The 16,657-nt window shown below is 38.3% G+C and overlaps 1 protein-coding gene across 4 annotated transcripts in view; it reads left to right on the top strand.

Moving 5' to 3' along the window:
• The window catches only part of LOC140594628 (uncharacterized), a 312,713-nt gene that overhangs the window by 222,330 nt on the left and 73,726 nt on the right, over positions 1-16,657 (top strand). For 2 of the 4 annotated variants that reach the window (XM_072729030.1, XM_072729033.1), the window contains one exon: positions 9,729-9,843. The exons of the other annotated variants lie outside the window; for them this stretch is intronic. In XM_072729030.1, the coding sequence (XP_072585131.1) occupies positions 9,729-9,843 (115 nt within the window). The remainder of the gene's footprint in view (positions 1-9,728; positions 9,844-16,657) is intronic. 4 annotated transcript variants of the gene reach the window in all.

Raw genomic sequence — 16,657 nt, 5'->3', positions numbered from 1 at the left:
TAATGTAGGGAATGCTTTCCCATACACTTTCTCATCTGTTTCTCACCATAACACAGTGAGGTAATGTCAGTATTATTATGTTTCTGTTCATGTGAAGAAATTGAGGATTTGTCCCAGAGCAGGTAGCTGAGGACGGAGAAAAGAAGCAAGGCATCTGATAGTTCAGAGCTTCTTTCTATGCTGAGGAGTCCCCACAAATGTTACTCCACTGGCCCTCATTTTGTTTCTCCCTGGAATCCTAGTCTCTGCAATGGTATGATTATTTGTTAGGGTCTCTTACACACTTTTTCACTTCTTTAAAGAACTATTACTGCAGAGCTTAATCAGGATGTATTTGAAGTGAAAATATTCTCTTGTTACCAGTATGCAATTCATTCTTTTGATTTGGTTGTGTTAGTCAAAATTTCACTAGAATAGCCTGTCTATGTGATAGGCTATGACTACATCTTGGCAAAACAAAACAACAGCCTATGGAAACCTCATCCTGATCATTTCTTATCCTAGGAGAAATGCAGAGAACAATGAAAGTGAGTCAATATTTTATAAATTCAAGGTCAATATTCTATGTCAATGTCAATAGTGTATGAGCTCCAAAGGATTTGTGTCACTATTAAATTAGAAATGATCCACTCTTATTTGATGTATAGTAGATTTAGCCATATAATGGACAGAATCAAACAGAATACAAAGGACAGGGAGCAAACATATTTTGTAAGATAATTGGAAACCTCTTATGAGCTTCAATACAAAGTAATAGAGACCATTGTGTGTCTTTGGCTATTCATTCATCTTTAGCATCAGTGAATTTATGGCTTATATTCTTGCCTTGACCTAGAACCCTGAAGTGCTGCATGTCTTTGCCTTGCTTTAGCAGGTCCACTTCAGGAACATGAATTGGTGTTACATGTCTATAGCCCAGATCTTAGATAGATGGGTGCTATTAAAATTGGGAGGGAGACTTTAAGTTGATGTTCAAGGATTTTCTGCTTGTATTTATGTTTGCATCTTGTATGTCAACCTTTCACTATAAACTTTTTATTCTCAATATTTAGTCCATTTGAATTCGTTGAACTGTAGTTCATGATGGTAGAAATAGATCTATAGGGCTTTCTTCAATGATATTTGTCCTTGCTAATGTATTCTGTACCTAGCCAGGTTTGTGAAAACTCCAGTTTGTGAGTTTCTCTGAGATCTACATATCAAAGAATGTTTTTCTCCTTGCTTAGGAGTTTTTTATTTTCTATCAGATTTCAGTGGGCCTTGTAGAACCTTCTCCAATCATACAAGTTACACTTTTGCAATTTCTTTTAGAATGTTAAGAAAGTGTGTTCGTCCTTTTTACATGATTTTTGTTTTCAAAGTCAGATCAGGGTTTTATTAGAGTATTGTAAATTCACATCTTAAGTTCCTTTGAAATTCTTTTTATATTCATATTTTAGAGTCTTTAAGTAGAATTTTCCAACCCATCTCTACTCATTATCACTGACTAAAGAAAGTGAGATTAGGAAACCCATGTTTTTGGGCCTGTGATGCTGAGACTCTTTGTTATACACTGTATATCCATTATTGTCCAATCTGGTGGGCAATGTATTTAAAGACACTCGGGTTAAACAAATCTCCTTATCCATCCCTTTACAAAAATGACAACACAGCATATAGATGATTTGGGATGACTTTTTGTGGAGGATGCCTGGGTGGCTCAGTTGGTTGAGCCTTTGACTTTTGATTTCAGCTCAGGTCATGACTTTAGGCTCTGCACTTAGTGGGGAGTCAGCTTGAAATTCTTTCTTTATCTCCTTCTGCCCTTCTGCTCGCTCACTCTCAAATTAATAGATAAATCTTTTTTAAAAATAAAATGACTTGTTAGGCTATTTTGGGCTAGATTGGGAGGACATTTCTGATAATAAGCTCCTTTAATGATCAAAATCTTTTATACTACTAACTCAATTTCCTTCATATCTACAGCTCCTTTTTTCTACTGTCTCCATTGTGCAACATGTAAATGAAAAATATCCCTACCTGTTTTTAAAACATTGAGAAGATCCTCCATTTGTTTTATATAGATTTATTGTGTAGTCAATCCAGGACTGAAGGCTTGGATGGCAGCTGGTTCCACAATGTGCAAGAGGCATTAAAGCATTGGGAAAGACAACACAATGGGACACAGAGTAATACTGTGCTTATGACCAACTACTTTTGCCATTATTGTTCGATGAGCATCTCTTTTTCTTTTTTATCTGTTATGTATTTTACTTGCAATTATTTTTTCTCTTTGGTTCTTCCATTTCTGCTTAGCCCTCTTAGTGTTATCTTTTCTGTCCTCCTCTTTTTTTTTTTTTTAATAAGAATGGCATTAACTGGAAAGTATATAAATAGCTTTGAGCTATTCAAATAGGGTAGGATAGAGAATTTGCCAGGCCTCAAATATTTCCGCATCTGGATCTAGAACATAGCACTTATTGATAAGAGTTCTCTAAGTCATGTCTATTTGCAAATATTGTGTACACATTTCAGCACATTTTGGCAAAAGCCATGTCCTCTGATGAGGAAGTGACTGTCCTCTTCTTGTGTCATTTCCCAGCCCTTAAGTCTTGTTTATACCAAACTTCTTTGTTAAAAATTCGACATAAAGGTCTTTGATACTCTTGAGCCCATCCCTGACTCACTATTAGCCGACACTTTGTGTCTGGCTGGCAATTTTTCCAGAGTGGTAAGGTCAGCCTCTTTCAGTATTACACAACCTTCCTCATTCCTTGTGCGTCAGTGAGAATCAAATGACTCTTAGCAGTGAAAAACAAAATCTTGGAGTAGGGTAGAAAGATGACCAGTCTCTGAACAAAGCAAACCAATGTTCAGACCAGGAGGATTTTTCTTGCTCATTTTGCATCTTACTGGTTTTCAATGAAACAGCTTTCTCTTGCTAAAGTACCTTTTAAAATTTGTCTTTCCTCTAGGTAATCAGCATCTATAATTTGTGGTTTCTCTCCTTAATTGAGTTTTGGAACACTTGATAGTAACTCAGGGTCGGCATAGTATAGTGAAAAGGTTACTGAGTCAGCAGACCTTCCCTCCAGGTGCCCATTAAAAGGTTCCCTAACTTCTCCTAGTCTCTGATCTCATCTGTACAATGGAAATAATCGTATCTACCTCACAGTTCATGCATAATTTAATGTGTATAAAATAACTTTGTCAATTGCAAAAACCTATTCAAATGAAATAGGCTACTACGCTTTTAAGGGCCGGCAGGGTTTGCTATTATCATTTCAGGGGAGGTCAGAGTCTTGGAACCCTCTAGAAATTGTAGCATAATGTTGTTGGAGAGGTGATTTGATAAATATTGGCTTCAACTAGTGGGATTTTTAGTAGCTCAATTGCTGCATTTTTCTTATTACCTTGCCTCTGTGAGGCTATCAGGCTATATTGGAAAATCTTCTCTTAACCATGAAATTAAAAATGGAAGTGGACTTGAGTCCTCTGATACTCTTTCAGTGACTTGTGAGCAATATAGTTTGAGTAATGTTATCCTTCCAAGTATTTTACCTCCGTCCCCATCCTCTTTCCTCAGTTCTTTCTTCATTGCTTGGAAAGAAACAATGGGGAATTTCCTTCTACTCTTCCAACCTGTTTTTTTATGGACATACACATTTTTTTTTTTAAGGAGCCTGTGTTTAATTCAGAGAAGATGTACTCTCTATTTTAAACCTAGTGGTAAAAAAATAAATAAATAAACCTAGTGCTGGGGCACCTGGGTGGCTTAGTGGTTGAGTGTCCACCTTTGGCTCAGGACATGATCCCAGGGGTCTTAGGATCAAGTCCCACATCGGTGTCCCCACAGGGAGCCTACTTCTTCCTCTGCCTATGTCTCTGCCTCTCTGTGTCTCTCAGGAATAAATAAACAAAATCTTAAAAAGAGCAAAATAAACCTAGTGGTAGATACACCAATTAAGAACATAGAAGTAAAGTTGAACTTTGAAGCCACCATGATAGTTGGGCTCCTGAGTCTTCCTCACAATAGTTCTTCATTATAAGCTCCTTTGGCAAATATGAAATTGTCCCCTTGGGAAGCTTTGCCTTGCCAAATCTTCATCTGTAGTTCTGAACTGACTCCAAGCCAGATGGTTACCTGAAAACAACACACATTCTCTCTTATCTAATCCCTTAACGTCAAGGATTCAGTTGGTGAGCATTGCAACAGCCAGAAACTGTTTGGAGAAGAGTACCTTTTTCAAAATTACAGTTGTTAAGGAATAATGCCATATGGGCTCAAGGGGTGGCAAAGATGCTGAGTGGCTTCTTTTTCATTAAGATGGAAATATTTATATGAGCAGCAATAATAACAGTATATTTTAGAGTCTGTGGTATGAAATTGAGCACTGATGCAATTAGATAATATTGACAGCTCTATTGTAATTATGTAAATAACACCGAGTTCAGCTTCCCTACATCGTGTGTTTCCATGCACACATGCAAGAAGAGGGCTAGGCGGTGAGTAAATACCGGGCAGGAATGCTCAGCTATTTATTTACCTGACACAGTAGCCTGAAGCTTCTATTCCCCTGAGTTATTTTTTCATCTAAATTAAGCAATTCCAGTGGGTTGCACAGAAGGGACATACGGGTATGTGTTTATTTGTAGCAATGCTTGGTGATAAAACATCCGCAAAAGAACCCTGCCAACCCAGCAGGTCCATTTTGAGTTTTTCCACTTCAGAGCTGCATGTTTGGATCCCACTTGACTGATACCAAAGATTTTTTTTTCCCCCCGTTACCTTTTGAACAGATCATTTTAAATTGTTCTCCACAGGGATGTTTTCTATGTCTAGCCGCCTATCAATCTTTCCATCTCAATGCAGAAGTATTTGATTAGTGTATTTAAAGTAATAAAGATGTCAACAGTAGTGTCACCTTGATTGATGCTAATTATAAGTCTTTAATGGTTCCTCTGCTTTGGCCACTATCCTTGCAAGTTGTGATTTTTATGGTTAAAATAGTGCCCTGCTGTCCAAAGGCTTAATCATAAATTCTGATCTATCTTTCTCTAATGATTCTGCATGCAGTGGTATAATCCCAGTAACATACATTATCTTTGTTCGTTAAAAGCAAGCAGTGACTTTCATAGGGGTGATTAATGCATTTATAAGGAGTTTGAAGAATCCTTGTTGGGATCACAGCAGAGGTTATGATGATTATGCTTGCTGGGCATTAGAATTAGCAGCAATGGTACATAGGCTGCCAGAAAGCACTAGAAGATTTTCCCATAGTCCCTGTTCAGCACATTAGTGCTGTGAATGAGACTCTAGCTGCAGTAGGAAGAAGACGTGGGTGTTGCAACCTTAAGATGCTATCAGAGTGTGGTTGTCACACCAGTGAAACTAAAAGCAAGTGAAATTATCTGAGGGTTTCCCTTCTTTAGAACAAGCAGTCTTGTTAAACAGGTTTGGGGTCACTCAATTTGAAATATCTGTTGATTAAGATGTCTTTTTCAGTGGGGTTTTTCAGGCTGAATTTTTAAAGTGCTAAGCAATATTTAGTCTCCTTTCTCTCAAGCCCACAGATAGTTTTAAATAAGAGAAAATGAGCCCAGTCCTATATACGTTTACAAGACTTTCCAGATATGGGTTACTTGCTTATAAAAATCTATATATGTCATATGATGTCAGATGTGCCATAAATGCCCATATATGTCACACGATGATACTTCTCTGAAATGCCCTATCTTATGGAAGAGAAGCAGCATGTAAATTAAAAGAATGCTTTACTATTTTATAAGAGCAATTTATACTCAACATCCATTACAACACATAGCTCCTTACATATAATAGATATTTTAAATAGTGTTTTAATGCCATTAAAGACGGTACCAGAAACTGTAAGGAAAGTTGCTTTTGAACTAACATTAGTATTTGCCTGTTTTCTCCTGTTTGATTTTACTGTATTCTATGCTTATAAATTAAGATAGATGGAACTTTATTGGACTTTATCCCCAAACATGAGAAGTATTCATACCTCTCTGCTTTCTGCTAATTTTATATTCAGCTCCAGTGATTACCCTGCTGTAATATTCTCTACCAGCTCTAACCTCTAAAACTGTTCCTTAACTTCTAGTAGGAAGAAAATAATTTTAAAATTTTAAAAATTAAGAAAAAATGTTTTTGAATTGTACTCGTTTTCAAAAAAGGAAATGTCAAATTGCATTATAGGAAGATAATTATTCCTCCAGTGGTACTAGCTTAGGGATAGAAACCATAGACCTCAGAGGCCAAACTTGAGAGAGTAGTCTTCTTATCAAAACATGCATTTAACATTTCTAGAGGTGGCTATAGTTATAGTTTGGGATGATAATAAGATCTACCCAATATATTTCTTGGGCTAGACTTTGGAAAATATATGCCAAGCTGCATCATGTTTTTTAGAAGGACCCTCAATTTGCAAGCAGTGTACTGGAAAATGTTTAACATCTACTTTGGGGTTTTTACGATGATGACTCACTGTGAAGTCTTTTTATCTTGCCATTAATATAGTTTAGGGTGGTTGAAACGTACATCTCTTTACCAGAGTGATAATATGGAAAACATACACACAGTCTAATCTCTTTACAGGGGACCTTTGCTTCTGGAGCTTTGGACACTGCAAATATGGGTAGACAGAAAGTGGTGTTAGACAGCATGGGATGGACGAGGAAGTCCAGAGTTAACTGAATGAGAGAGAATGACTGACCAGGAAGAAGCCTGGCCTGGGAGCTTATGAAATACGAAAGCTGACCTTCATGGTGGTGAAGCCCCTGTGAGGTCAGTAGATGCCTTGATCTGTCCACTCACTTCCATGATGGTAGCACCCCACTTACTCTGAGTAGTGATTTTCATCAGAATAACCAGAGAGAGACCCCTCTTGGCACCAAGAATGGGTGGGAGCCAAGGAGATCTTGGCCCTAGAATTTCACTGTGTGTGACTCTGCGAAGAGAAATGCAGACTGTTTGATCAGTGGAAGTGTTAGCTGCTTTGCTTGGTCCCTCACTGTGTGATTATTTCCTTCTGTAGTTTTGATAAATTAACATTGCCTCACGTACTCAACAGGAATATTTTTTTAAGTTGTTTTTTTTTTAAGCCCCAGGGCTCCTGTTTAAAAATGCAGGTTAATTCTCAGAGGCTTTCAAAAGCATTTCTGCATCATGCTACTAATTAAGATAAGGTTATCATTTTAAGTTATACCAGGAATGCAATTAGAGCTTCTAGTGAGAACTGTAGCAATCAATTTTATACAAATTATTCAGACCTAGTAAAGTAGAATACAGTTTTAATAAGACAAGTGAACATACTGTGATTTATTAGATATAATGTGAATTCAAATGACACCTGAACACAGCATCTGTAACCCATCATGCACCCAAGTCACTGAGAATCCAGTTCAACAGCCTTTTATCAGAAGGGATTTAATAATATGCCTTCCATTCCCTGTTGTTCACTGGCCGTTATTTTGGATTTGAGAGGATTTTTGTTTTCAAATTTGAATGGATTTTGACGTGAGAAAGTCATTCGTGGAATACAAAGTGCAGATTACCTGGTCCTCTCCTTTATCTAGATTGCTGCATGCTGCACAGAAGTTGGCTTGGTCCTGCTCGCTTGCTTTTTTCCTCTTTTGTGTGGTCTGCAGAGCTAGGTGACCAACTGACAGTATAATTACCCAATTTTTCTGTGTTGTCCCTCTCTGTTGAAGAATATTGGATGTTGGATAAGAACACTGCATGTCTTATCTGCCAGCTGTCAGTGATGACTTATTCATTAAGTGGATACCTGTTTTCTAAGGATGTACAAGGATGGCGGCGTTGGGTAGCTCCTGAGAAGGTTGTGTATCTCCTAAGATCACTGCAGGTCATCCAGCGCTCTGTGCGAGGGCATATAAATAAATAACAGCCTTTCAGGGCTTTCTTTTCTTGGACACCTTGAAAATCTTTGGAGCACCTTTTACGTTTCCCTGCTTAGTAGCTTTTATTCTCATTTGACATGTCAGCTGTTCTACATTGTATTATGTGCCTAGACTCCTCAAATTGTCATCATTTGTTCTATGTGTACTTAACGAGCTTCCCATTGTGTGCTGTGGGTCATTCTTGGTATCTGGCATGTGGTGGTGGGTGAGGGGTCATGTACTAGTCTCTGTGACACAAGCCTGCCTTTCTCATCTCCACCATCAACCGCACGTGATGCCCTCTCGTGCAGGTGACCTTTCCTTATAATTGACCGAGAAATGGCATCTGGGACACTTGTCTCCATGTTCTCTCCTCTGTATCCACTGCTGTCTACCGACCAAAGGTGTTTCTTCTGCTTGTTCTACTTGACGGAAAATGTCTGCTTTCCTCCATAAAATGACCTGATTAATTTTAAGAAGATACTGAATCCATTTTCTTCCTCCCTCCTCTGTCTCCATCTTTCTTACCCTTCTGCTCCTTCTCTTCAACTGAAAACATATGCTCAAGATTTGCCCCTACCCTATGCATACACAATAAATAGCCATCTGTTGTCTTACCTCTGCTACTCCTTCCCACTTCCGGGCTGCCGGTCTTCAAAAGCGTGTCTGCGTAGATTCTGAGTCGTCTTTCTCATCTTGCTGCAACTGTCTGGCTTCTGGAGCAGCAAATCTACAGACCAGTGAGCACCAATGGCTTATGATTGATTCTCATCCCACATAACCTCCTAATAACATTTGGTATTGCTGTCTGTTTCCTACTTCTGGAAATTTGCAACCTTCTTGAAGCCATGACATCATTCTTTCCTGGCTTCCCATCTAACTGTCTGATTGATCATTTCTTTGACTGAACTGTCCTCCTTTGCCAGTCATTTTAGTGACAGTTGCTGTCAGGGTTTTTGCCTTGCTTTTCTTTTCTTACTCTGTTTGGAGAGTCTTAAAAGTAGAGTCTTCAGAAGTGAGAGCTGCGAATGCCCCAAGATCATATTCTACATCTAAAGTATGGATTTGGGTATTTGCATCTTTCTGAGAGGAGAATTCCTAGCTTTTATGCGATTCTCAAGGGTGCCAAAGCCTTAACAAATGGTTAAAAGCTTACTTCTTGAATGATTGCATTACCTTCTGTGGCATCCCACTCCAACCACCCTGTTTCTCCGTTTGTCTCAGGCGGTGGCCCCGCTCTAGAATTAGATTCTTAAATGGTCCTGGTGCATCTTCTCCTACCATGTTCAATTATACACCAGTTTCTCTCAATTGTGACTCACAGCTATAATTAGTCTATCACAATTTTGTTCTAATTAGATTCTCTGTCACCTATGTCTCATCACCCTGGTCCTGGGCAGGATTTCCAGAAATATCTTTTGATATATCCTAAAATAAAAAGCATGCTCTTACCACTCTTCTTCACTTAATTTTCCATGGCACATTCCTTTCCTCTCCCCATATGGGTTAAATTCTGTCACTTGGATGATGAAACCCACCAGTGGAATCTCCCTTACTTATAAGAGCCCTTTGAACATTTTGCAATTCCCCAGATATGTCACGGTGCTGTTTTCTCTCCCTGAAACAATAAGCCCCACTCTGGTCTACATGGCTGATTTCTATTTCTCGTTCCAGATCCATCTCAGCTGTTGCACTGTCAATGAAGTCTTCCCTGGCCTCAAGTACATTTAGGCTAGACTTCCCCTTTGTCTTGAACTCTATTGTTGCATTGACCCTTCTGTATTTTAACTTTTTTTTTTTTTAATTCCTCTCCTCAATAACATGAGATGCCAGGGTGTTGGAAGCCTGTCATCTTATCTGAGCACCTGCCATGCCCAGCACAGCGCTTCAAGACCAACTTTCCAACAGACCGCCAACTCTCAACTTCAACTGGGCATGAAGGTATAAAAAGACACTATGTTTGGTTCAATTGCTGGATTAAGTAAACACATCATTCTCAGTTGAATCCCTTTTTGGGAGAGATTCCAATTTTTATGATTTGAAATAGGTATTATCTCTGAATTTCACAGCATGATGCATTCTGCACAAATGTCCATCATATGTAATATATATTGTAATGCATATTATAATGCCTGTTATACAGTAGGCAAGACACTTGGATCTATTTTGTGAAACAAAATGAAGCACATATAAGCACAAAATATATTTTCTCTGATATGCCTTTTTTTAAGATTTTATTTATTCACGAGATACACACAAAGAAGCAGAGACATAGGCAGAAGGAGAAGACAGCTCCCTGCTGGGAGCTTGATGCAGGACTCATCCCAGGACCCCAGGATAATGACCTGAGCCAAAAGGAGACACTCAACCATTGAACCACTCAGGCATCTCCTCTGATATGCCTTTTCTTTAATTTTTAAAAGATTTTATTTATTTATTCATGAGAGACACACAAAGAGAGGCAGAGACATAGGCAGAGGGAGAAGCAGGCTCGCTGCTGGGAGCTTGATGTGGGACTCGATCCCAGGACCCCGGGATTATGCCCTGAGCCAAAGGCAGAGGTTCAACCACTGAGCCACCCAGGCATCCCTGATGTGCCTTTTAAAAAAGTAAATTTTGAGTAGAGTGAGCAGCTTTGCCTTAGCTGATGTGTAACTTCATTAAGTTTGCAATGGGAATTTGGAATTTTGAAACTTTATAGCAATTTGCATACTGTATGGGCCAAGACCTCCTCCTTTCCCCTTTCCTGGGTTCTAGCCTCCTTGGCAATCCTCAGATCAAAGTGATTGACATCACTCTGTGTCTTGAATTTTACAGTGCCATGCTTTAATAAAAATGATGGATTTCTTTGGCCCTCTTTTCTGAGATTTGTTAGGTAATTTAACATGATGTGTCCTAGGGAAATATATTTTTAATCCTATTACTATCTCAGTAACATTTTTTGCTAATGAGAAAACTGGATCACATGGAGGCTAAATGACTATCCGTGATTTCTTTTTCTGTCCCAGAGTGTTGCAAGTCATTAAAAGTCATAAAAATTTATTCTAAAAAAATTGTACTGCTTCATAATCTATATTAATCTATTAATCCTTTATCTTCAGTCTACCTGGTAAATAGTTTCTAGATACCCTGAAACTGGCAAAGTCCTAGTATTTTGTTATCCTCTGACCTACCAAACTCTGATTTCTGTTTTATTTTGTTCTCTGTATCTACATAGGAAAAATAAATAATAGAGATTTTTAACCAGATTTTTATGAAAATTCTAAAAACGAAAGATGAAAATATGAATAGAAAGTTAATTTTCTGATCTTTTCCAGTTAGAGTCTCATTCTAAAGGTTTTTAAAATAGGAAGGGAGCAGTGGGATCCCCGTGTGGCTCAGCAGTTTAGCGCCTGCCTTCAGCCCAGGGCGTGATCCTGGAGTCCCAGGATCGAGTCTCACATCAGGCTCCCTGCATGGAGCCTGCTTCTCCCTCTGCCTGTGTCTCTGCCTATGTCTGTCTATCTGTCTGTCTGTCTGTCTCTCTCCCTCTCTCTCAAATAAATAGAGAAAATCTTAAAAAAAATAGGAAGGGAGCTATTTCTTTCGTTGTGGTAGGTAGATTAATTGCGTGGTGTGTATTCTGGGTTTTTGTTACCTTTCCTGAATACTTAAGACTTTCTTTCCCTTCCAGATAGTTTAATATTTGGGCTCAAACAGAATTTAAATCTCAGCCACTCTCTCTTTCTGGCATCTTTGCTCATACTTCTTTTCATCCTGCAATGAGTCCAGTTATAAAACATCCAAATCCAAAATTCTGTCTTTGTACTTTGTCACCAACTGCTCAAACTTGTCATGAGTCTATTCTTTACTGTCTGAAACTGATTCATGTTGGTTTGGCTACCTCGTATGTATTTTCTTTTGTAGAAGAATGGAACCCAGCTTTATGAATGCTCTAAGGCCAGAAGCTAGATTTTTCTTTTTTTTTCCTGGAAGGATTTTTGAAGGCTTGAACCACTGTTTCATGGAGTATGTTTGAGCATAGGGATGTCTCAAGATGTCTGACCATGTCCATAAAAGTTCTGCATCTCCTAGGTTATTAAGTATCACATGTTAATAATTTCAAGTATGTTTTATGATCATAAATCCTCTCTGTTCCAAAGGCTTACTGGCACATATGACAAGTTGTGAGCATCAACTGATGAGAATACTTCTTTTAACATTGCTTTATTACAAGACAGATTGATCCAGGCACTCTTGCTACTCTCTTAGATAATCAGGCATATGCTCTGGTTGCAGACTACCACTCTTTCTATTTAACTCAGACTCTTGTTTCTGGCATTTGGGAATATCTGAGGTTTCTGCTCACAGATATCTCATCACCTTCAATATCTTACCTTTTCTGCCTTCTTGATGCTATTAATGAGATTATAGGAAGAGTCAGCCACCTGTTAGCTGCATTCCAGAACAGACCCGACCTGATATATATAAACACACACACACACACACACACACACACACACACACACACACACACACACCTGTATCAGTTATCCATTTTTCCCTCTGTCAAGTTCTGGTATAGTACTAGCAGATTGAAGCTCGTTGCTCTAAGGTAATATCTGTGCAAGAGTATTTTCTTTTCGATCTTGATTCCTATAAATACAAAGGTGCTACTGCCTAGTCTCACATTAGTTCTTTGATGATATTTAAATAATGTATTTAATACATGGCATGATGAGAAAGTATACCCTAACAACTCAGATACAAGATTGTTAAGAGTTAAATTGAATAAGTCTCTGCAAAATAGATGTGATTTATTATGAGTAAGTGCTGACTGAAAATTTTCTATAAATACAGGACTCAAGAGATTAAAAAGCACATAGATTCTAATCAAGAATCAAGGTGGTCCCTGGGAAAAATCTAAGAGGCAGGACTGGAAAACAGTTATAATTTGCTAATCAGAAACAATCAGTGTATTGCATCCTGTTTTAAGAAAGGCTGTATAAATATAACCAGGTTATATTTATGTGACTAAGAAAGTTGAGAAAAGTATCAAAGGTAAATTTATTGATGCCCATTAAAGCATAGTCTGGTGGAAAGGAATTCCCAAATAAAAGACTTGAACATTACCGGAAAAACTATTGCTAAATTGAGCATCTATTATGTGCCAGGTATGTGTTTAAAACTTTACACTGCCTCCTGAATCTTCAAAATTACTTTTGAACTACTCTTACATTTTGAAGTCTCTACATTTTACAGTTCAGGAAAATAAAACTTAGGTAGATTCAGCAATTCCCTCTAATAATTTGGTTATTACCAAGCAATTCATTTAGAGAGCTGGGATTTGAACCCAGATACAAGGGTTCCAAAGCCCACTGAGTCACCAACTGTGCGGTATAACTTTGTTGTCAGAAAACTATTTCCCACCAATAAAAGAAATTCTTTGTTTTAAGATTTTATTTTTTAATTTGAGTTGAGGGTGAGAAGCAGGCTCCATGCTGAGCAGGGAGCCCAATACAGGGCTCAATCCCAGGACCCCACGATCATGACCTAAGCCAAAGGTACATGCTTAACAGACTGAGCCACCCAGGCACCCCTAAAAGAAACTTCTTAAGAGCTTCTAAGAAATCATATAACACCTGCAGTCATGTAGCCATCAAGACAATCAAGTTGTAGAAGAGTTTCTCATTCCCCCAAATCCTTCCTGCCGCTTTAAGAATAATTTCTATGCCCATCCAAGCCTCTGGAAGCTTCTGGTCTATTTTATGGTCCTACTAACACTTTTTCTTTCTTTCTTTTTAAAAATTAATTAATTTAAGTGAATTAAATTTCAATTATTATATAGTGTATTATTAGTTTCAGAGGTATAGTTTAGTGATTCATCAGTTGCATGTAACACCCAGTGTTTATTACATCACGTGCCCTCCTTAATGTCCATCACCCATTTACCCCACACCCCTTCCCCTCCAGCAAGGTTAGTTTGGTTCCTATAATTGAGAGTCTCTTATGGTTTGTCTCCTCTGATTTTGTCTTGTTTTATTTTTCCATCCCATAGGGGACTATGGTCCTGTTTTGTTTCTTAAATTCCACATATGAGTGAGATCATACGATAATTTTCTTTCTCTTACTGACTTAATCTACTTAACATAATGCCCTCTAGTTCCATCCACATCATTGCAAATGTCAAGGCTTCATTTTTTTTGATGGCTGAGTAGTATTCCATTGTGTATATGTACACCACATCTTCTTTATCCGTTTATCTGTTGATGGGGATCTGTTGATCCGTTTATCTGTTGATCCGTTTATCCATTTATCTGCACTCTTTCCATAGTTTGGCTATTGTGGACATAGTTGCTATAAACATTGGGGTACAGATGCTCCTTTGGATCACTACATTTGTATCTTTGGGGTAAACACCTAGTAAATTGCTGGGGTATAGAGAAGGCTCTATTTTCAACTTTCTGAGGAACTTCCATACTGTTTTCCAGAAAGGCTGCACAAACTTGCATTCCCTCTTCTCCATATCCTCGCCAAAATCTATCTTCTCCTGACTTGTTAATTTTGGCCATTCTGACTGGTGTAAGGTGGTATCTCATTGTAGTTTTGATTTGTATTTCCCTGATGCTCAGTGACGTGGAGCATTTTTTCATGTGTCGCTCATTTGTAGGTCATCTTTGGAGAAATGTCTGTACATTTCTTCTGCCCATTTCTTAATCAGATTATTTGTTTCCACTCACATTTTTATGTGGGGTTCACCAACATGTGGGTATACCTTGTCTAGGATGAAAATAGGCATCGGTCAGATTGACAACATCTGGTTGAATGGACTCTTGTGCATCCCATTGTAAATTGATTGACATTCTGTTTAGAATTTGGTTTTCTACAGTGTGGCTTAGGGTAGAATTCATTGACATGCTAAATACACAACACATGTATATGTTTGAAAATACTTCTTTGATAAGATAAAATGGCACATGTGTACATTTCTGTATTTGTGGGAGAGTTGTATATGAGTCTGGATTTAAAAATATAACTAAAGATCCCTGGCTGGTTCAGTCAATAAAGCATGTGACTTTTGATTTTGGGAGTTCACACCCTATGTTAGGGTATAGAGATTACTTAAAAATCACAAACACAAACAGACATTGCCCCACCCCTCAAAACCTAGGACTTTAAAAAAAAAAACAAAAATGTAGTAAAAATAGAAGGTCAGGATGCCTGGAACACTTGAACATCTTCTTTCTATATGATGAAAAAAAAATTATGATTTTCTTTGAGTATAGTTGGTAAACAGGGTTACACTAGTTTCAAGTTTATAATTTAGTCATTTGACAACTTTATATGTTTGGCTATGTTCATCACAAGAATAGCTACCATCTGTCCTGTTACATCACTCTTAGGTATTGTTAACTGCATTCCTTACACTCTGCTTTTTATTTCCATGACTTACTCATTCCATAATGGGAGACCTATACCCCCTCCCCCTTCACTCACCTTGCCCAACTCTCTGGAGTTGGCCAGAGAATACAAGCCATCAGTTTGTTCTCTATATTTATAGTTCTGATTCTGCTTTGTGTTTGTTTATTAATTTGTTTCTAGGTCCCACTTATGAGTAGAATCATAACTGACAACTCACATTTATGTTGGTGAAAATACTGTAATGGCACCTGGAAGCAGAATGACATTGAAACAAAAATCCCCAATCCTGTGCCTCAGAGGGCTGTTTCTTTCAATAAAGTGTTTTGAACACACTTCATTCCTTTAACAATGGTTTATTGACCACCTTTACCAGGCTAGAAACTGGGTGAAGAGATGCAGTATTGGGCACAGGGTAGAATGTTCTCAAAAGAGCAGCATGTGTGGGGTATCTGAAGCCAGAAAAATGTGATGTATTGAGTAAGGAAAGGAAGTAGTGAGAGCCTGAGGAAGATGAGAGCAAAGTAGCAGAGCCTGGATCTGTTACTAGATTCTATGACATTCTGTGAAGAGTATAGTATCCTTTCACTGTCTCACTCTACTTGAATGTACGTGAATGGATGTGTTTTGCATCTGACCCATCCTGAGTACAGAGGAAGCTCACACTGTCCATGTACCCCTTTTCTCACATGTATAGTCAACTATTCCCTCTCAATTGAATCCTTCCCATTGACTTCAAAACTTACTGTTGGTCTAGTTTTACATACCAACAACCCACCCTTTCTTGAGTCTGTATCCTCCTACAGGTCTGCCTTCTTTTCTTCTTTATGGCCAGAGTTAGCAGAAAACATAGCTCTGTCTTCATGTCCTTGCCTCCCCCTGCCTCTCTCATGTAGTTCTACCTTCATCCTTCTGACAAAATAGCTTTTCCTAAGTTTATAGTGACTTTTTCTTGTCAATTCCATGGTCGGCTTCTTAACTCTCTCTTTTTTTTTTTTTTTAAGATTTATTTATTTTAGAGAGAAGGTAAAAGTGTGGGGGAGGGTCAGTAGGAGAATGAAAGGGAGAATAGAATCCTCAGCAGACTCCCCCCTGAGTACAGAGTCCGATGCAGGGGCTCAATCTCGATCTTGAGATCATGACCTGAGCTGAAATTAAGAGTTGGCTGCTTATCTGACTGTGTCACCCGGGTGCCTCTGAGTCGACTTTTAAGAGCATGGTAAGAAGTCCTCATTTTGTACAGTAACTCCTCTTAGCTTCTAGGGCAGTCCATGTCCACTATTCTTCATATTAACATTTTCAGCTTCCTCTGCCATTAATTAGTTTTCAAATAATTTTACCCTCAAAATTCCTCTCC

This window comes from Vulpes vulpes, chromosome 12 (genome assembly GCF_048418805.1).
Source record: "Vulpes vulpes isolate BD-2025 chromosome 12, VulVul3, whole genome shotgun sequence".
NCBI classification, from domain to species: Eukaryota; Metazoa; Chordata; class Mammalia; order Carnivora; family Canidae; genus Vulpes; species Vulpes vulpes.
Note: the sequence above shows the minus strand (reverse complement) of the source record. Positions and strands in the feature narration are given on the sequence as shown.